The sequence below is a fragment of the Rhyacophila brunnea genome, unplaced genomic scaffold (assembly GCF_057557595.1).
Source record: "Rhyacophila brunnea isolate RB1 unplaced genomic scaffold, BYU_Rbru_1.0 scaffold_3, whole genome shotgun sequence".
Classification (NCBI taxonomy): Eukaryota; Metazoa; Arthropoda; class Insecta; order Trichoptera; family Rhyacophilidae; genus Rhyacophila; species Rhyacophila brunnea.
The window spans coordinates 18,951,354-18,974,644 of NW_028232965.1; the positions used below are offsets into that span (position 1 = coordinate 18,951,354).

General features: G+C 30.3%; 1 protein-coding gene and 1 non-coding gene across 2 annotated transcripts in view; both read left to right on the forward strand.

The window, feature by feature from the left end:
- Positions 1-23,291, forward strand: part of LOC147068015 (uncharacterized) — a 100,830-nt gene that overhangs the window by 30,885 nt on the left and 46,654 nt on the right. Inside the window, exon 2 of the mRNA XM_085952677.1 lies at positions 813-926. Within this exon, the coding sequence (XP_085808803.1) occupies positions 813-926 (114 nt within the window). The remainder of the gene's footprint in view (positions 1-812; positions 927-23,291) is intronic.
- Positions 2,169-2,262, forward strand: TRNAY-GUA (transfer RNA tyrosine (anticodon GUA)). The gene is made up of 2 exons: positions 2,169-2,205; positions 2,227-2,262. It is a non-coding gene; the product is annotated as a tRNA-Tyr (tRNA).

Here is a 23,291-nt window from a genome sequence, read left to right on the forward strand (position 1 = left end):
GATTGGCCACCTGATCGTTACGCGCCAGGCGCGTCTTTAGCGTCCAATGTATTAAATAAACACATTTATAGCTGAATTATTGTTTTTGAAGTGATTTTTATATTAATATTAAAATTTATTTATGTTACATAAATAATGAACATGACACATTATAAATTCAAAGCGTTCACGAGATGACATAAAGTAGGTATTAACAATTTTCAAATAAAAATACAGGTTAATACGAGTAAATAATAAAATAATAAGAAGAAAAGTACACAGAATGAACTATGTTGATAGACCCTATCTTTAAAACTTATAAAACAACGTCCAACTAAATTCACCCTTGTAGTACCTATATATCAATATCCGAAGCGATTTGATTAGACATGGTTATTGCCCTCCCAATTGGCATTACGAATTGCAAGTTAGCTCTGCATTGTACCTACCTATATAGCAATTCAGTCTTGAACCACCAATATTTCGTCTGATACCTGTGTGTGGTACATACGAAATGCAGCTTTGAGGCTATGGTAAATGTTTAAAAAAATGATAACCTTTAGTAGGTAGATCCTTGACTAGGTAGAATATGTTAATTTTTAGCCGGTAGGCTAACCGCGTAAATTGTTCCAGTGTCAAGAAAATAATTTTTTCTACGTTTAAGTTATTTTTGCGTACACATGTAACATAAATTAAACGCAACATTGTATGATAATGTAGATTTCCCTAATGTTATTAATGTTTAAGTAAAATACCAATAAAGGTCAGAGAAATATCACTAATTATTCGTGCAAATAATATGACTACATGATATTTTCGTTCATTGTTTTCAGGAAAGTCATTCACGTTGACGATAACTGTTTCAACGACACCTCCGCAGGTCACCACTTATAATAAAGCAATCAAAGTAACCGTGGATGGCCCACGGGAACCGAGATCGAAAACAAGTAAGTGTATTAAATATTAACACTAGATTAATAATCAAAGATCTCCAACCTTTTGGATTCCCTAAGCCTCATTGAGTGAAAATGAAATGTCTTTGGCCGCACATATAATCTATAAAATAAGTAATAATACAATTTTGCTGAATTTATTTTATATATTTTTATAATAAAATTAAAAGAGGAGATGGAAACATAAAACTGGTTGAATGTTCAACGAAATGGTTGCATAACTTTGTTTTTACCAGAAACGCTTTTCGTGTATTTCATACTTGAAAATAGTTGTTCACAAATGTACGTGCTACCAAAAAGCAATTGAAAAAATGATTTTGAATATAATTTAAGTTTTGATCAAATTTTTCTTTGAGATGGATGTCTTATCGCAACCCTATGGATTCCATTTGAAAATTCGCAGCTGGTAAAATATTTATGTTCACTGAAAATATATTATAACACATTATTAGCTATCTAGGACCATATTATGCGGCTTGCAGGTCGCAAGTTGGATGTGCCTGATTTAGATAAAAATAATTAATCAAGTTTTCTTTAATTTATGTGAAGTAATCTTAAAAAAAAAAATAACAGTCTAAACCTAAACAAACAATTTACGAGACGATCGCTTAAAATTAAGACTCTTCGGACAATTTCCTTCCTTCCATTAGTACTATTAACCATTCATAGTCCTCAATATATTATTGAAGATTTCACTGTATTTGGAAGATACATGTCTTCTTGAACCCCTTCATTTGACGCCACCAATGATCACCCTCCCCTCCAAGTTGCCCGGATATCTTCTGACAATGTGACTGAGGAATTGAAGAACGTGTCCGTGCAAGAAGATATGAGATGTTTTTTGATTTGAAACTCTTCGAATATTGAGGTGTTAACATAAGTACACATGGATATCCATGGAAAGCGAAGTGTTCTTCGCTAACATCACATCCCAAATGCATCGATTGTCTTTTTGTTGGATTCATCAGTCTTTTATCATAACCTTTTTACACTAGGTATCTATTTGTGATCTAGTTTTAGATATATTATAGCTTCCTGATATGATAAATAAAAAAAACCTTAATTACAAGTTTATTTTAAATGATTTATAAGAGTGGTGTTGCTATCAGCTAGTAATTAAATAATTATACACAAACGTAGTTATATTTTAGTTCTGGTTCTATGATTTTATTATCATTCAAAAATATTTTTATAAATAACGAATACTTAAGTATTAATTTACTCGCCAGGTATATACCTTCGATAGCTCAGTTGGTAGAGCGGTGGACTGTAGTTGTTATCAAGTAGTGCTGTTATCCATAGGTCACTGGTTCAAATCCGGTTCGAAGGAATTTTTTGATTACATTTTAATCAATTTTATGCATGACCTTCTAATTACAAATTGATAAATAATCACTCTAAAATTAATGAATTCTTATAAAAGATAAGTTCTAACCTACAAAATCTAGAAAAAGAAAATAAAATATGGAAAAATACTTTTTCTTCCTGTCAGTTCCCAGGATGTTGTATTGCCACCACGTTTCAGGGATTGTAATATCAATGATATATATCATCATGATTGGTAATTAGCTATTTCGAGAAGGAAGGGGGTAAGGATTATATTCATAGAGAGGAGGAACAAAATTATAGAAACCGATTTCAAGGATTTACGAAGGTATACATGTCACCTGTTCATAAAAAAATTACGTAGTAATAAAAAATACGGGAAGTGGGTTGCCTTTTAGGTGTGACTGTAAGAAGGTACAATTATCGACTGTGGAGAAATCTACAATAAACTTAAACACGTATTAAAGCATTAGTATGTTACTTTCAATATGTATGCCAGTATCATAATATGCATTAAATTTTGTTGCGTAAATGCGCATTCAATTTTGGTCTTTTTTGAGGACATTCAGCGAGCTTTGTGTTTCTTATGTTTTCTGAAATGACCGTCATTAAGTCATAAATGATATCTGCCATCAGTTTTGGTCTATGATGATAGGGTTTTGCATTTCTATCTTATTTATAATAATTATGTTATGTGAGTAAACCACATAATATGAATATCTAGAATATTTGTAGATGTAATGCTTTATTGAACCCCCGTTAAAAATATATATATAACAATATTTATTGTAGCCACGGTGGTCTGGTTGATAAGTTCACTTCGTCGTAAAACTCCAGTTAATAATATAACCTCCATTATTTGCATCTCAAAATCTTCTGCTTAGGAACGATCGTGGTAATTTATGTTACTTAAATTATCATGTCTGATATGGTGATATTGTTCGACAAACAGCAATATGCCGTAACCCACCAATTTTGATAAATTGACATTTTTGTTGATTTGAGCAATGAGTTTTAGTATAAGTACACATGCCTGTAAAATATCAGAAAAATTTATTTTAAATAAAAAAACAGAATGTCATTTATTATTCTGTATAAGATGAAAAAATAATTGCAATATGTCGTATGTCTTCTAAGCAAGATATAGAACATTTTGGATGTTAGATTTTTACTTGGCCTGCGTCGTATGCTACAAAAATGTACAGAATAAACTATTTACAGCTGTTGAACGATATCACTCATATTATGATAGGAATAGGTAGATATTTCGCACCGTGAGTGTAAAACCAAAGCATCTGCAAAATACATATTTTGGATATATTAGGATTTAAAGTCTTCGTTTTGTTAGGAGAAATAGAGTTTCTAAAAAAAAAACCATCATATTTGGTTTATATCTACATTATATTGCATGTCTTTATTATCAAGTTCACGACTTTTGCAGTTGTTTTGCATTTAATCTCTAAAATGGAAAATTCGCAGATGCCTTGGTTTTACACTCATGGTACGAATATTAAGTTGACCTTTTTATATATCATAAAGTAAACGCAGACTCCATTGATATATAAATATATTTTGAATCGTTAGTAAGTAGTTTGAGTGGTTCGTCTTAAGTTTAAACATTATTATTTATTATACAAGTTTGGTACCTAGTATAACACAAAAATATATTCGTCTATTCAATTCATAATAATATTCAATGAATAATACACAAAGTTTACATATTTATAATATTATCATTATTTATAGAACAAACATACTTATAACGAAATTTGATAATTTACTGACCTGGTGTTATATCTAGGGAGCGGATTTATATGCAACTAAAACATGATTATCTGCATGCACATAATATGCACTAAAACTAAAGAAATGCGCAGTTAAAAATGTACATTGTTTTATGCAAAAAAATTGTAAATACCTACTTCACCTAATATTACTGATAAAATAATCTTAATCGATATATCTATTTAATAACAAAAAAACACAAATAATCATTATAAAGCTAATCAATTGCAGTAATTTTCAAAATAGTTTGTTTACAAGTAATAAATAATTGAATAAGAAATGCAATGTTAACTATACATAACTTAAAAAAACAAAAACGATACACTTAACTATTCCTAAATACTGTCGGTACCTACTGTATTTTTTGTCCGAAAAAAAAGTTACAATATTTTTTTTTCAATATTGTGCTCTGGCATTAATTTTTTCGGCATATCTGTCAGTATTTTGTTTATATGCGGAAAATTACCTCTCAACGTCCACACAGGTGATTGCGCAAAATTTAAATTAAGGTGCCCGAGTTGACTTCACTTTTTCTGATAAATCCACAGTTCGGGGATGCCATTAGAAAACGCAAGTGCATCTAAACTATCTACCTACCTAATTTAGTTATATTTCAATAAAATAACTATAATTATTAATGAAAAAGTCCTAAAATATGCATTTATTTATGAAATATTCGCTAATATCTCAAATATGCTCTAACGTCTCAAATATGCATTTATATGCACAATAAAATTTTATTTTTGGGTTCAGCGTCTTTCAAAACGGATGTTTGTGCAACTCTCATAGCTGTGCACACACCCTAACAAAACATGCACTAGCATATGAATCCGGTCCCTAGTTATAACTAGGTACATTTAAAAAAGTAATTTGGATTAATAATTAGATCAATTGCTTTGTTTAATAAACCACAATAAAACGATGGGTATGGTGTCAAATCCCACTTGGTAAAAAAAAGATGATATTAATATATTTATGTGGTAATTTAAATTATGTAAGTATACAAAAATAATTAAAATTAAACTACTATTTTGTTCTTAAACGAAACATTAGCCTACACATATAAGAGGTTATATTGAAAGACTTTTTTGACGAGAAATATTTTTATTAGACAATCGCCCAGCCGGCTCAACTATTGTGTAATTGTAATTACTTGCACTGCAGATGGGATTGAACCCACGACCCACAGCTCCGTATTTATACAAAGACTGCCAAAGCAAATGCGGGTGCAAACAGCAAAAATATTTTTTAACTCTATAACAATTCTATGATTTACTACTACATTAATTCAATACCCCAAATACTATCAACTATTTGTTTTTTTTCGTGTTGTGAATATTTTTTAAAGTTTAGTATAATATGTTGTTATATTTTGTAAAATAAATTATAATTGAAGATTGAAGAATGCGATGTATGATAAATCGATCATTTGAAATAATTATATACCTATGTCTAAATGTATTTTTTTACCATTCAATTAAAATGCCAACATATTGATTGAAATATCAACTTTATATTACATAATATGATTTAATTACCCATATTGAATATTTTAATTTAAAAATCACGTTGAAAGTTTTCGACTAGTTACGTATAATGCTGTTAAAATAAAATGTGTGTTAAAGGGCGCTGCACTTTGGGTGATTCTCTACGAGGCGTAAATTTATTGCATCAAAATAAACATTTCACTAATTTGATGACGTAGTCAGTCAGTGTTTGTCTTAATACCAAAATAAAATTACACGGCGACAGCTTGTTCCCCTGTCTAGTTACTAAACGGTTGTCTATCGTAACCCCAGTGCATAATCATAACAAATAACAGGAGAAAGACATCTTAAAATGTGTAGGGTTATTAAAAGGGAAACGTTTTTTAAACACCGACGGCTTCTTTGTCTGGCGCTTCCTCAAAGAACTCGAAAATAGCAAGCGGTATTGCTTGACAACGGAGGGTAACAGAATACATTTTAATTTCCATACGATATACATGACAATTAAATTTAATTGGTTGAATACATTAATAATTGTATTTAGGTATGACTTATGAAACAGCTTTGATGTTGATTAAATAGGTACAGAAGACTTTTCCATAAATGCATTAGAAACTTAATCGTGTAGATACTCATTATAAACTCGGTCGCACATAAAAAAATAGCCAGGTTGCACAAATAAACTCGTCTCAACTGCAACACGTCAAATATGTCGATATGATTTTGTTCACAAAAAACATGTAACCTAATGTACCTCCGCACACTGCTTGAATGTAACCTTTTAGTTTGAAAAAAACCGCTAGTGTCGCAAGCAATAAATTTCACCTGAAATGGGGTGCAGGTATAATAGCAAAATATCATACTTCATCATTAATTTTGGCTAGCTACATGACGTCACTGTCCCGGCGTGACCTTGCCTATGCGTATAGAAGAAAGTTACAACATTGTACATTGATGTCCCAGCCGAGACAATTTTCGCTGTGATTGACCTGACCGCTACACGGTTATACCTACTTCAAAACAATCGGCAATGTTGCAAACCTTTTCTACGCATATGGGTGGGACCGTGCCGGAACAGTGACGTCACGCGGCAAGCCGAAACAAGTGACTGGCCGTGAAAAGCAGCATCCATGCTTGCGCCGATGCAACATGCCTGCAGCCCATGTCGAGTGAAATTGGTTACATTCGACAAGCAGATTTTTTTTTCTAACAAAAATGTTACATTGAGTTGCATGTATTAATTGAGTTGCATGTATTTTGTGAATGACAAAAATAAACACATCGACAAATTCGACGTTTTCCGGTCGATACGAATTTGTATTTGCGACCGGGCTAAGAACAATAGAAATCAAAATGATATTGAAATACTAAAAGTTTTGTATAAATATCTAATCATAATTTAGAATAGTCTCACACACATATTAGAAAAATCCTTGAAAAACTGTTAGAACCAACTCTACCAAGAAAAAAAATTAGGTACCTACATATTATCTAACAACTGTTTTTTGTAATATCTATTTCTAAAGCTTTTCCAAATTATATGAAAAATATCATATTCGTAAATCTAGTGTATTCTTATCCATCGTCGGGGCCCCACGACTGAGGATTGTGACCCAGATGATTTGGTCATCTGACAACCTTCTTAACGGATTTACTCCATCCCGCTTTTCATTCAATGCTACGCAGAAAATTTGTCAATGTGAAACATGTAGCAATATCAATTTTGTTCTGTTTGTGTATGCAGTAGTATTGAATTAAGAACTAAAGAATTTAACTAAATAGGTGTATCTACCTATATAGAATTATCAATCTTTTAATACATCCAAGAGCCTTTGAGGACAGAAAATATATCGAATAAATATTATATAACACCTCTCCGCTACATGGTTTATTATATTTTATTCGATTTTTGTACAATATTTATGACACTAAGGCAATTTAATAAATAATTAGTAACTATTCTAATCATTTTTCAGTTATATAAAATTATAAAGAATTTCATATTTAAAATACTGCAGATAGTTTTCGGATTTGATAATGGCAACCAAATTGGTAATCTAGTGAACTGAGTTTAATTGCCGATTAAATGAATCTAAAGATGATTATTATTTCCCGGATTCGCCAGTACAAACAGACAATAACGAAAAGTCTAAATTAATAAATAAAATGACAATAAAAGACAGCTTTGGCAGGTGTGACATATTGTTTCCATTTATTATGCCATTGACAAACTGCCGCCATTTAAATTATATACTTTTCATAATTATAATAGTTTTGAATTTCAAAATATATTTTAAATTTCACTCCAATTAAATTAATACTAAACATCAAGCGACAAGACATTGGTATGATTTGTAATTATCTTCAGCCCTGTTGATAATATTTTCTATCGTATGGTGTCTGAGAACCGAATGTTTCCCCACGTGTGTATGTTTCTATCTCTCTTAGCGTGAGATTCTGACCATATGGCCCGAGCTAGGCGCCGACTTCGACGTCCTGTAAGTTGGCTAGCGCCTCCGACTAACAAGGCGCCGCGACGCTCGTTATAAAATTACAAAACAAAGTGACATTATTAAACTAAAATAACAAATCATGATATTGATACACAAATATTTCTACCTACTGCATCTAAAAATATTTTATGTGGGAAAACATAATATATTTAAAACACTGTGTAACTTAATAGTTATATTAGAAATATACCGATTATAATAATAATGGCCTTGACAGAGTGGTATTCGAACAAACATCGTTTCGTATTTTCCAATATGTACTTAGGTATCTACATATTATCATCTAATGATGATATAATTTTAGAAAACTGATGAACATCTTTTTAAATATAAGTCAAGGTTGAAAGTAAAATTTATTTCTTAAAACATTTTTTTTAAGATTTGATATGATTAAGAATACGTATTCCATTAAAAATATTTATATGTTAAATACAATTTAACAATGAACACATAAGTAGATGTTATGAATTGTTTACCTATGTCAAGGGAAAAAGGGTCCTCTCTCCATCACTTACACATTGAGATATGCGTATAAAAATAATTGCACAGTTGTGAGGGGTTTTATGTAGATACTTTAGGTAAGTCTTACTGTATAGATTTTACTGAGCTATTTTGATCATTGTTTAAAATAAAAATAATACGGTTATTATTTGGTCTACTTTGATTATTTCAAAGGGTAACTTACCTATTAAATTATTATATTTAAAGTTATGGCAGAAAATGAAATTGATATTAATTTTACGTTTTTTAAAACCTTATGAATGAGCTAAACGAACAACAAGAATTAAATTGTGAAGAAATATTTTTTAACTATTCACAACAAAGTTGGTGTATTGTAATATAATAATATCAACCTATAAATAATTAAGTAGGTATATTTGAACATTTTTTTAATGTTTTAAAATAAAACGTGTCTTCTCTTATATTCACACTAGGTTCTTTTGCATATAGGAGCTTAAACAAAATTGATTCATTAAAAGTTCTAGAATTAATAGGGGCGATGCAGCTGCCCTGCGTCGCGTCCCTTGAGAAATTGGGTACCTTACTTCCACGTCCTGCCTCCATTACACGTGGACATTGAAAAAGCACTCCTATACAATGGTATATGCCTACAGAGTACAGACGTTATGTGAAACACAGCAATTACCAATACACTTTCGTGCCAAGTTGGAATTAGAAACTGTCATTTGCAGGGTGTGGAGCTCGTAGGGTGTGAGGATGGTGGCGGCACCGTTTGGGATTTAGGGATAAGTGTATAATGCTCCCAGCTACGTTATTAGATAAAATATACTTACTGTAGAACTTTTTCTCAGTAGCAGTTAAGTCAAGTGTAAAAAAGTGGACAGCTAACACTTTTACTATTCGCCTTTTTATAGTAGTGCATTTAAAACTTATGTTGGATACCATAATAATTATATTATGCATTTACTTTATGGTTATTCCAGATTACTGACAAATCAAATAATATTTTAAAATCAATTTTATTTTTATCATTAATGAATAAATTTATTTTTAATATAAACGACAGGGGACATGTTTACATAGCAGACGTAGTATTTTTTTAGTCAACCATAATAATGAATTGTTTGATGACATTGGCGACAAATGTATCTTGATTTTTTAATAAGAACATGGGTTTAAAAACAAGTAGGTACATAACTTAAAGAATATTATTCAATACAAATATAACTTTTACATTAAGGAAAACTAATTTTTAAGATAGCTGTAAATTACAATTCAGATTAATTGTTACCAACATTTCCATGTGTGTTATAAATTTACTTGCCAGAACTTAGTGAGATAAAATTATTGTCTTGTATTCGTTTACAAGCTTATAAATATATGTAAATTTTTAATAATGAATCGATAGTTAACCTAACCTAACCTAACTTAATCAAAGAAAAATATCAACAGCATATCACTATTTTATTTTTTACGTAAAAACAATGCTTGTAGAGACTATTTTTTACTACAAATACGAATATATATAACTATAGTTAAAACATCTTGTAATCACTATAAAGTATTGTTATATATTTGTATTTATTACTTCTTCTATGTAAGTAGATATATACAATATTATCTTTGTTTTGAGGAGTTTTTAACCACAGTGTAGTCTGATGTACGCATTATTCTGACATCTATTAGTCAATCTTTGATTGCATTGGGAATTATTTTGAATTTATTATGTTTAATGGCATTCCTTAATTAGTATACCATTTTCATATATTATGTAGGTCTTTAAATTAAAGCGTATTTTTAATACTTTTATATAAATCGTTGCTAGGTATATGACGTAGCATCTCGATATGACCACCGCCTTTTCGCCGCTTCCTAGTCGTTCAATTCTTTTAAGACAGCTTTAAAAATCTTAACAGCATTGTATTGTGTTATTACCTCATATTATTTTTTCAATCACACAGTCCGTAATGATTATAATTAGTGTTGTATATTACGTACATGTTTCATGTCAATAATATGTAACACCGACAAAATATAATTAATTTCATCTTACTAATGAAACAAATGAAGCAGGCCATTTCCACGTGGGTGAGAACTAAACGAGAAGCCTGTGTGGAATAGTAGTTGTGCACTGGATGGATATATTTTTTACTTGTATATGTGGTTAAATACAAAAAGAGCTTGGGTGAAGACTAGATTTTACGTTTACAGTTACAACGTATATATTAGACATAATTTCAATTAATATATATGTGTCGCTACATTTCAAAATCAGCCAAGTCCACCTTTAGGTATTTTTGACTTTTTTTGTGAATTGCTAAAGAACTACTGCTTTCTAACATTTCTGCATTATCAAAATGTGGAATTTATTAGTTTAAAATATTCTATACTCGAAATAATATAAACTTTCACCCTTGTGACTGTGTATTTGAGAAAACAAAAAGCTGTTTTTCTCCTATTCATCTATTATGGAGTTGGTTGATTTTGAAATCTAGCGACACATATACGGAAAACCAAGTCGATTCTCTGGATCCAAACACACACGAATTTGCCAGATGCGGGATATGAATCTGCGACTTACGGTTACATAAGTCATCCTGCCAAGCAACCACCGTATGGGCTTAAAACCTACCTAATATTTCACAGTAAACACAGTTTTGATAACTTACACAGTGTTTAAAATGGACAGTTGCCACATAGTCAAACCTATTATTTAATAATCAGTGGGTCTATTCTATACACAAGGCGACTATCGACCGTTTAAGTGATAAATTAATACTATTTATTACGTATTATTATGTATTGAGGTATTATAATTGTTACAATAAGTTAGCCGTCTAAACAGTCAAAACTGTCTATCTCGCTCTAAATTTTATCACAGCCAAGAGAGGTGCTGTTAAAATATAGCACTTGTTGCAACACTTACAAATTATTGTAATTGTTACAATAAGTGATAATACTCGGATACAAACCTACCCTAGTTAGCCGTTATAGCGACCGAAAGCAGCCTTGTGTATAGAATAGACCCGCAAACACGACAAAAAATACAGTACTGATAAATCTTTTATGTTAATTAATACTTTGTTTCCAACCAGTGAGCTGATTTTTTTAAAAAGAAAGATGTTTTCGTTATTACTAAGATTAGGTAGTTAGCTATTTCTATATAGTATAACAATTGATTCTCCTCGTTTTGTCGCCCTTCGAGTAACTGCCGCCCCCCAGCGACGCTCAACCTGCCTACCCCCACGGGACGTCACTGAATACATGCAATAATAATACAATTATACACATTATGATAATAGTCATTATTTAATATTTTTTTTATTCAACAAAAATAATTCACAATATTTGAAAATGTATTATTATTTATTTAACATACATAAAACACAGAAACATACCTATTAGAGAAATTGAAAAAGGCAAGATAAAAATCGGAGTATCGACTTCTGTGCTGCGTCATATTTTTTTCAATATTTTTCTGATTGGTATATTTCCGATGTATTTTAAAATTACATAATAATATATTCATTAAATTGTTCACAATTGTTATAAGTTACTAAATTTTTTTTTTCAGATTGGAAGTATGTATCAAGAAAAGTAAATATTTCAAAGAAAAAAAGTATTAAATAAAGGAAACTTAAAAGAAAATAGTGATATGGTTCCGCATTAATAAAATCCTAGAGTAAACAATGTAAATATATCGAGGATATTCTTTCTAATTAAATTTGTATGCAAGTATTTCAATTTAATCGATTTGTAATTAGTTTTAATTGCAACGCCATTCAAAACATAGGGGGCATGCGCGATATTAATATATTTGTTCAAGAGGCATTTAACCCTTTCAACCATTATTGGGGGTGGGTGATGAGGCGATGGGCCCCAATCAGTGGCGGGCTATATCACAGTTTATTATATACAAATACAACATTAACCCCTCTATACCTATCTAACATTACTTAAAGATTGTTATTAGAAACGACCAAGACAGATACGTGAATATAATATTTTTAGAATTGTATAAAATAGTTTTAATTGATTTTGGTTTCGTACAGTTTTTCTATTTAAGTTATTTATTGCAACCCGGGATTCGCCTTTCATCGTTTTTAGGTACCATGTACATTCTGCAATAGCGAATTCATATTGACACATAATATAGATAATAAATTAAACAATCAACATGCTTCTTACATAAAGAAGTAAGTGTTGAAATATTGTAGATAAATAGTGATAAAAGGTCAAAAATTACTAGTATCTTACTAAATTAAGTTTCCATATATATTTTATAACTATCTAAACTTAACATTGGTAATTTTTTTCTTAATATCAGTGCTGAGTCAAACTGACCTAATGCCGCTTAGGTTCTTAAAAATACTTAATGTAGTCAAACGTGGTTTTTTGAAATAATCGTGTTGGAAAATTCACATTGACCATCATTATAAATGTACCATACACAGAACTATGCATAGTTAATTAATGCTGTATTATTTGTTGTTTATCTGATATGGTATTCTTCACTGTAATTATTTTGATGTCAAAATTATTGTGTTTTTTCATTATTTAGAAGAGCTAAATTGCCATTTTACCCATAGCATCATGATGTACCTAAAGTAAAATGTTCGTTTTAAGACTATTACAGGACAAAAACCTCCCAGAAACTAAACCCGAGTGAATATAACATTCTGGACACTAAAATTCCCTATAAAAATAAAAACTCTTTAAATAAAAAAATATTGACAACAAAATAATGGATAGAAAAAAATATTTTACAAAATAAATCTTTTAAAATGATTTTGACAAAAATATTTTACACAAGAAAACGTGGATACAAATTTAAACACATTTAAGACACAGAGAGAGGAAGAAAAAATAATTAAAATTAACAACTTAAAAAAAAACAGAAAATGCAGCTTAATATAATAAAATCTCTGACATAGTGCTAATAAAAGATAAAATGTCATTCATTTAAAATATTGTTATGCGAGTATATTGAGAATTATTTTCAAATTTTAGAATTCATGTTTGTATCCATAGTTTGTTATGTCAATGATTTTTTTTATATAAAGAGTTATATTTATCATCATCATCAGCCTGAAACTATCCACTACTGGATGAAGGCCTCTTCAAGCTGCTACCACTTCTTTCGGTCCTGTGCATTGCGTTGCCACGTACTTCCGCAGAACTTTATCATTTCATCGACCCAGCGGCCTCTAGGTCTACCTTGTGGACGTTTTGTACTTCTTGAATACCACTGGATGACTAAATTTGTCCAACGATTGTCTCTTCTTTGAGCTATGTATCCAGCCCATCTCCATTTAAAGCTTTTAATAGACTCTATTGCATCGCAAACCCAAAAGTTATATTTATAAGGGTGGTTAATGTCTAGGGCGTTTTTTTTCCACTAGGCCTTTGTCTTTTTAGTAAAATGTCATACATATTATAATATTCACTATAATACCTACCTACTTATTAGTCATACAATATTTTTCGTACTGCTTCTTGCTCTAGCTATTTTGCTATAACCAATAAAATAATACTGAAAGTTAACTTTAAACCAATTTTGATGCACACATAATATATGCATGTTCCAATATTGTTTACGATGTAAACTAATACTAGAGGATTAATAAGGGTAGGTACGGTAGTCTTATATTCCTGACTGTTGTATAAAAACGTCTTCCATTTTTCTTAAATATTTTATTTCTGTCTTTAATTATTGGCATGGCTATTGCTGGGTATTTTTTATTACGATAATAATTGGATATTTCTTTAAAAGTTAAAGCAGGGTGACCACACCACTGCTGCCAAACGGGTGGACGAGTCTCCCATAAGCTGCGCAGCGCACGTTTGATGAGGGTAGCCCTTTTAGAATAGATATTTCAAACAAACCGGACCGTTAATATTGAATAGTTTCTAGGAGCATATTTGCATACCTTGCACTGGGCGATAAAGTGCTTTGTTGCCAAGTTTATACATCATTCTATTTGCATTTTCACGAGAGAAAGTAGTGGAACTACTGAGACTGCATATTGATTGGATTTTTATAGTTAACAATGTTTTGCATTGTTAAGTTGTTAATTTTTGTTAGCGATTGTTGGCTCACTGTTGTAATCAAGTGTATGTATGTATGTATGTATGTATGTATGTATGTATGTTAAAATATAACGTACTTAATGTAACAATAATTTAATTTGCTACAACAAATCATGTAAATACTATAATTATATGTTTGAAAAAGATTTTGAATGACGAATAAAATTCATAGATGGCATTTATATTAGTTTTCTGAGAATATTTGTAGGTACCTATATGTAATTCTTTCTCCCAGCCAATCCAGTCCTCATCTCTGTTTTCTGATTTGGCTTTAAGGTGAAGTCTTTACTAAGCCTTTTTTAAAGAGGCACTTAGCGGAAAAATACGAAGCTTGCAATTTGAGACATTTTTTGATAATTTACAATTTCAACTATATTAATGAATAAATATGTATCTGAAGACATTAAAAAGAAAAATATTTTTTATTTTAAGTCAAAGATAAACTTACAATTGTAAAAAATGTAATAAAATGTGAATTTGTTGAATCGGACCTCACCCTATTATTACATATATTGTATGGTCATATTTTTTATTAAAATTTAGTTTATTAAGTTTTCTAAGCATCACCTAAGCGATTTTTGACTAATTCATAGTTTTAATATTTTTTATAAGTATCTATTTTAAAAAACATCGATTTTTATAAAAAATACAAATGCGTATAACTTGAAATCCTTTTTATTTATATCAAATCAAGCTTCAATATTGGGACCATACATAAATAATATTTGAAATGAATAAAAAGGATTTCAAGTTATACACATTTATATTTTTTATAAAAATCGATGTTTTTTAAAATAGATATAAAAAATAATAAAACTATGAATTAGTCAAAAATCGCTTAAGGGATGCTTAGAAAACTTAATAAACTAAATTTTAATAATAAATATGGTCATAAAATATATGTAATAATAGGGTGCGGTCCGTTTCAACAAATTCACATTTTATTACATTTTTTACAATTGTAAGTTTATCTTTGACTTAAAATAAAAAATATTTTACTTTTTAATGTTTTCAAATATATATTTATTAATTAATACAGTTGAAATTGTAAATTATCAAAAAAAATCTCAAATTGCAAGCTTCGTATTTTCCGCTAGGTGCCTCTTTAAAAACGGCTCAGTAAAGGCTTCACCTTAAGCGGGATCCTTCAATCTCCCTTGATATTGTTTCTTCAGCGTTATTGTGGTTTTATGACTTATGTATTTCGCTGTATACCCTGTACACGTAAAAATAATATGTCATACAATTTAAATTTTTGGTACAAGAAACTTAGTATTATACTTTATTTTTAAGACTCTAACTTCATTCACAGGCTTGTACATACACAGTATTTTATTCTATAATTAAAGTTCCTATTTACATATTTTTTATTTCACTAAATATTAAGCAAAATTTCTCTCATTAGATATTTCGTGAACTATTTAATTAGTAACTCTACTCATTACAATATTGTGATAAATACGTCATTTATAACATCAATTTTATTATATTTTCTATTATAATTACCACGTTAAAATAGTTGTTAGCATTAACGTATTATTATAATACATTATGGACGAATTGTATGAAAAATCATATCACTGCATCACTCAGTCAGACCTGATATTTAGTCTGCCTAAAAGAATATAAGTACCTTCGTAATAAATAGATAAATACAGATAAAGTGACAAAAAAATGAACTCTACCTGCATTGTAATAAAAACTAATTTCCAAACTGAATATAATAATAAACAAATATTAAATGTATGTACTTCAAATTGAACTCCAAAAATACTCGTACATTCCAATAATGACAATTCACATAGATTTTAGTTAGATATAACCTTTTCTGGAAAGGGTACCAAATTTTCCAGCAGCGGTTTTTTTGGACGCAAATGACGCAAACGATTCGACAGAAAAAAATGAAGGAGGCTTCCAAAAGAGTTCAAAACATTCATTAAATTATACAAAAATATAAAAAATAGGTAATTATTAACAATATAAACATATAATAAATTGTTAAAATTAAAATAAGATTTCTATTTTTTTATCGTAGGGTTTCAAAATCAGCCGGAGCGTCGGGTCTCTATGTCACTAAGCGCGTCATTGCATTTTTCTGTTATAATAATAATATAGTACAGAATGGTGTATCGGGTAGTTCAGTATCTGTCAAACTGTTTGGCGCGGCACTCTAGTGTCCCGCGTGAGGTTTCAGGTGTGCCGCGAAAAAAAAGTAAATGCTTAGTAATTTTCAATACTTGGTTATGAAATGTACGAGTGGGTCATTAATTCCTTTGTGATATACGATGGTACGTACCTGGCATTAACCGTGGGAGACAGTTAAATATACTTGAAAAACAATCCTGTATACAAAGCCTTATTTTCTGAGCTAGGGTTGTCATCATTTTGGATTCCAGTTTGGAGTTAATCACCTCGATTAGATATTTCATCCATTAAATCTATGTTGCCACTTAGTTCGTAGTATCCTTGCGAATTAGGTAAGTATATCAGATCTCATGGAAATTAAATTTAAAAAAAAACAGAAACGTATAGTTACATATAGTAATTGAGGAGTTGAGTGTGTGATATAATTTTTTATCAAAATTATAATATATTATATAATATAACATTTTTTTTATTCAAATTAATACAGGTCGAGTACCTATTTTTTGGGGATTAATATTTAGTGTGCCGCGAAACAAATTCCTCTTTCCCAGTGAGCCGTCAAGTAAAGAAGTTTGACAGACACTGAGTAGACACAGTGTAGGTATATCAATGTACGCAAATTATTTAATGAACAATACATTAAATGTCATTAAATGTTATTAAAAATTTTACCACGATTTTGATAGATTTTTGGTCCGATTTATTACCAACTTAAAAAAAGAAGATGAATGCGCATACCTAGTCTATTTTTTATTAAAATATTTTGGTAGACATGCAGTTTTACGCATAAACTTGGCCGTGCATATAATATTTTCCTTCTTGTTTGATTTTATTTAATGGCTGTAATGTTATTATAATATACTCGTCATCATCATACGCCTGAATTTTATGGCCTGTACGCTCGCAAGATATTAAACTATTTTGGACGCCATCATTCAGTTGGAAGAGAAGACCACCCGGTAGCGAGACCATCGCCGGCCCTCATAAACAGCTATCAATCGGACCACTCGTAACTGATCTATTAATTGTTATTTTTCACCCATTCTCCTCAATAAAAACACACGGAGCAGTTGAAAACGAATTAAAAAGTAATTCGCCATAATATATTATAGTTTAGCATCTGTATTTATTTGGGCCACTCAGTGGAATGTGACTTTTTAGATTGTATTTTCCTATCAAATGTGAAGTATTTTATGATAATTTAATAAATTACTAACCACAGAACAGATAATAAATAGAATTCCGATATTCAATACGCTACATTTTGATTCAGTGTTTTGAATGTGTGAGTGTCCTACGAAAATGAAATACGCATTGTGCACGTGCAATAGTGTGTGTAATACACCACTATTAAATGAGCGTCAATGCATAAATCGAGAGCAGTTGTCAGTATTCGACGTATGACGTATTCTTGACACGTGTTAAAGTTTATCCCGGATTCTTGCTTATTCGAGAGCGGTTACCTGCTACTCTTTACCCGTTAGGTACTTCAGTTCCTATTATTTCCGAGTTCGCTGTTATCAACTTTTAGATACCGACAATTATTAACTTTAGACGTGGCCTTAGTGCTAGCATTGCGATGTGTATAATCCCGTTATAGGTATTGTGAGTTATTTTTGTTCTCCAAACAACCGCAATTTAAGTTAAAAGAGTTATCAGGATCTATTAGATTTTCTTTTTATTATACGCGATGGTGATTTTGCTAAGTTTTTAGTATGTTTGAATTGGTAGCTATAACGTAATGTGTTAATTTTAATTAATTAATACAATATATATAATTTAGAAAAACACTTTCTGAGACATACGTTAAAGTGCCCACCACCACCCGTCATAATATATGCACAGCCGTGGATATGCACGGCCGCGTTCTATAACCAATAGAAAAAATCTTTTTCGAAAAAAGTAAGCCACCCCGGCCGGGAATCGAACCCTGCATGCCCCATCCGTCGCATTAAACCAATATGCTACGGCGTGACATACTAATTGCGACAAATTTTAACTATTGGTCATTTTTAATACCTACTCATCAGCGCTCTTCCAAATTCCGACTCCCGGCCGGGGTTGGCTTACTTTTTTCAAAAAAGATTTTTTCCATTGGTTATAATATGCTGTCTCAGAAAGTGTTTTTCTAAATTATATATGTTCAATAATCAGAATGATATATTCTTAAATCTTGTGAATTATTCGTTTGAATGAAAGAAATAGTTAATTATAATAAAATATTTTTAGTTTGTAGCCTTCATTAGTAACTTATTTTTGTGGTACTTAGTTGCTTTATCAAATACGATAATATAAATTAAAATATTTTCCACTTATTTTCATTTATTTAAAAAAAAGTATCCAGTCTTAACCTTCTTTATCTACACGTATCTTAAATAGTAGACATCTAATACGCTTGTTTGTTTAAAAAAGAATATTAAATAAGCAAATCGAGTAGTCTTTTTCAATTAAAACTAACGAAGCTACACACTATTTTTTACAGCTGTAAACATTTATCAATACCTATTTGATGTGATCGCATTATGTTGGTAAATGAAAAAATCCAGACATGTATGTTGATGTTATCAGACACTTCTCCAGATGAAATATTCATATTTTATAGCACAGATTTTTCTCCAAGCACAACGGAAGATACTAAAAATATTTTCATAAGCAAATAAAATATTAATCGCTCACATTCATTGTTGAGATTGCACAAAATATTATTATTAGACAGATTGAAAATTTTAATACTAAAAAATATATTGATTGGTCACCGGAGTATCGGATTAAAAATCTAGCATCATAAAAATAAAAATGAATATGAAAAAATAATATTTTGCCAGATTGTTGAAAGTCCATATAACGAGATATCCAACATGGTTTATAATGTGGCTTGTAGCAATTATATTTGGGTAGGTACCTGATGTCTTTGTACTCTCTTTTGATTGATGTATTTTACAAACACCATGCAATCTATATTATAGATCTTAACCTAAGTTAAGAGTCAGTTGGTTTCTAAAGAGAGGGTATAGTAAATACTATGGCGACAATTTTTAAATAAATGCTACAAAAACAGATGAAACGGCTGTTTTAATTGAAATAGCATTACAAATCAGTTATAATTTATATGCAAGCAAACTTTCTAATGCACTTAGTGTAAATTGTGCGTGTGTAAACAGTAAATTGTTTTAAATAAGTTATTCTTAAGATATTGTTTTTGATTGGCTGCAATATCGTGTTTATTTAATATATATATGTATCACTAATAATTGTGTGTCATTATATTAATATTATACTCGTGTATATTAATCATATTATGTCCTATGTTTTGGCAGTGACAGCTATTTATTCGAATGCAATGCGGTAACTTGTAAGCAGTAAATTAATATTTTCGATTGAATATTTCGTTCAAATTAATAAATAACGTATTACTATTTATAGCAATATGAAACAATCATCATTTTCTACAGCATTCAAAGTATGAGCAATAACTAATACTACGATCGAAATTTACAGTTTCGTGCCGCGGCCTGACTATAAAATAGTGGGTCTTGGTCATGGCTCCCACATCCTAAAGCGGGCCCCCAGTCTAGGATCTTTGGTGGGCCCCCCTACCTATCGCTAAATATAAAGGCAGTGTGACGCTCTACAGTAGCGTTTTCCAAATTGTGTAGGTACGCGGTAAAATTAATGTGTATAATAAGTGTATTTTTGTATATTTTAATACATCCATTTGAATTATGGAGTTGTCGAGTATTGATACACAATTAAAAATTGTATCGTACAATCACATAATTTTGAATTAAAATAGTACTGAAGGAAAATAGCGCCGCAGGTGACTTTTTTACTATTCAAGCAAATTTTTGATGTGTGTTTATCTCACTTATATGGTCGACTCGCCTCGCCAGGCTCCTCCTGAGCCGGGGCCTCCAGGCTAGAGCCCTGTCAGTCACGGTCTTGGTAGTGACGGTTATATGGGAAAAGATCAGTTACTATTGCATCGTATCTAACATATTTATTTATGGCTGTCACTTTACTTGTTGCAAAATTTATTCTACGAGCAACAATGGTAAATGAAATTTATTAAAATAATGTTTTCATATTTCTTACATACATTACCATATACCTAATAGACGTTGTGAAAACTTAGTGAATTATAATTTTATTTTTAGTTGTACCTATAGGTAATATGTTATATTATATTTTCATTTCCTCGATCTAATATTTACATAAATATTAGTAATGTTTTAGTAAATACGTTGCTTAACCTAACCTGCCGATGTAACCATAATATATTATTAAACTAAAACAATTATTATCAGAGAATTTCACGATATATGCAGTGTAGTGCCTAAGTAATATATTTCTTCTGATTTATCTCCATTCAGTAAGAGATGTTCGCTGCAACCCTTTCTTGGGTAATTAATTAAATAACCAATTCATTATGGAGGTAACATGGACAGACAAAGGACACATTTCATTATTTAAATCGAGAAGCCGCCTAGCCCTTGCAAAGTTTTCGAAAACTATCACATTCACTGCAGATTGAATATGTCGATAAAATAAATAGCTTTCGCTTAAACAAAAACCTCTTTTGAATGCATTTATTCAAAAGGCTAGGTATATATTTTAATTTAATTATTTTCATTGTAGGTAGGTACTTACTTTATTTTTCAATCCTTTATAGTATTGCTATCATGAATTATTGTAATAGTATTATTATAAACAATATCGCAAGGTACGCAAACGAAACCATTTTGATTAGGTATATGAAAAATATTGTAGGTATGCCTAAACCAATCCGATCTTTTTGATAACATATTTAATTAAAACAAAACTTAACATATGTTTCTTACTACAAAAATGTTTTTTCGCGATATCAAATAATCGTTAGACATATAAAACATTGAAGATAATCAATTTGAAGACACCTCAGATATATAACTACCAGAAAAATCATTTTTTTCTTAAATACGACTGACATACAATATATATATACAAGATTTGGACCCGTATCCACTAGATTCGCTTCAATGTGCTTTAGTAATTAAGCTACGGGCGTCCTTATGATGAATTTAAAAAGATTTAACATGACATGTTTATCAAATTGCGTTAATTTTTGGCTATCGATTTTTTGTTTTCAATCAAGGTATCAATTAACTGCCCTGGTTACTAACCAACGCCTGGATCACTCCAAATTTTAGTTATAACGTTCTTGCACTTAATAATAATTTAATAAATTAATTATTTTATTCAACGAATATTTCAAAACATTTGAGAATGTAACATTATATATATTGAACATACATAATTCTGAAAACACTCATGAGAAAATATAGCCATTGATAAGACACCTCAGATATATACCTACTAGAATTATTCGTTGAATAAAAGAATTAGTTTATTAAATATAAACATTATTAAACAATATGTAGATATTGTCTTTGTTATGAATGGATAGTATTGTTTAATTAAATAGCTTAACTATATAATATGAACGTTGGCTATTTCGTATATGAAATTTGTTTAAAAAATAATTATTTATAACATAATATCCGTTATACTATCTATATATAACTATAACTACATAATATAATATATTAATAACTACCGTAAATTATAAGCAAACTAAACATCACAACAAGCAGTCACTTCTCTATGGCTGACAATTCACATTAGCATCGCCATAAAGTGTAGTAATACAAAACATATAATATAATAATTTTCTGTCTTTTAGGTAGGTATAGTCTAAATTATATTGAATATGTATTAGTTGAATAATATGCGACAACGCATTAAAAATGATCGTCAATATCGATTATCGACTCATTTAACGAGCCCATTCCAGGCAAACAGATTTAATTAAGTGCAGGCTTCAGTTTATTATCCAAATCGGACACTTTCGCCGGTCGCTTAATACCGGCGGCTCATCCTTGTGTTGTCTCGTTAGCCGTTAATTGCGCCCACTGCCATTGCTATTGCTGGGGCGCCGCGAGCTTTGCGGCGTCGCCACCGAGCGCCGGAGGTTGGGATTCGCGGCCGAGCCTGAGCTTTAACCTCTCAAGTGCGCAATAATAAAATTCGAATTAGCCACTTTTGAAAAAGGAACGCATGAAAAATCCCGCGATTCCATTTTCAAATATTTGCTCATTTTATCACATCAGAGCAAGATTTTTGTGTAATGTTCACACACCCATTGAAAATAGATAATTTCCAGTTCATGACGAATTATAAATATTTACAATATCGTAAATAAGAAGCTACTATCCTAACCTACTTTTACAGGAATAAGCTGTCAACATTGTATTATATTGAGCTAATACCTACCGTGTATATTTTTTTCTGCTTCTTTTTAATACTAATTGACCACATAATCTCCTGAGAATTACCTTTGTCAGAGTTACAAAATGCCGAAGAAACAAAGAGAAGGAAGTAAACACACACGGTGACAATACAAAAATTGAATTTGATAACAATAAATAAACTGGAAGTAATATACAATTTTCTAAGCTATATAATTCAAGGTAACTGAGCCCATAAACCATAAGCATATCTAAACATACCTATAT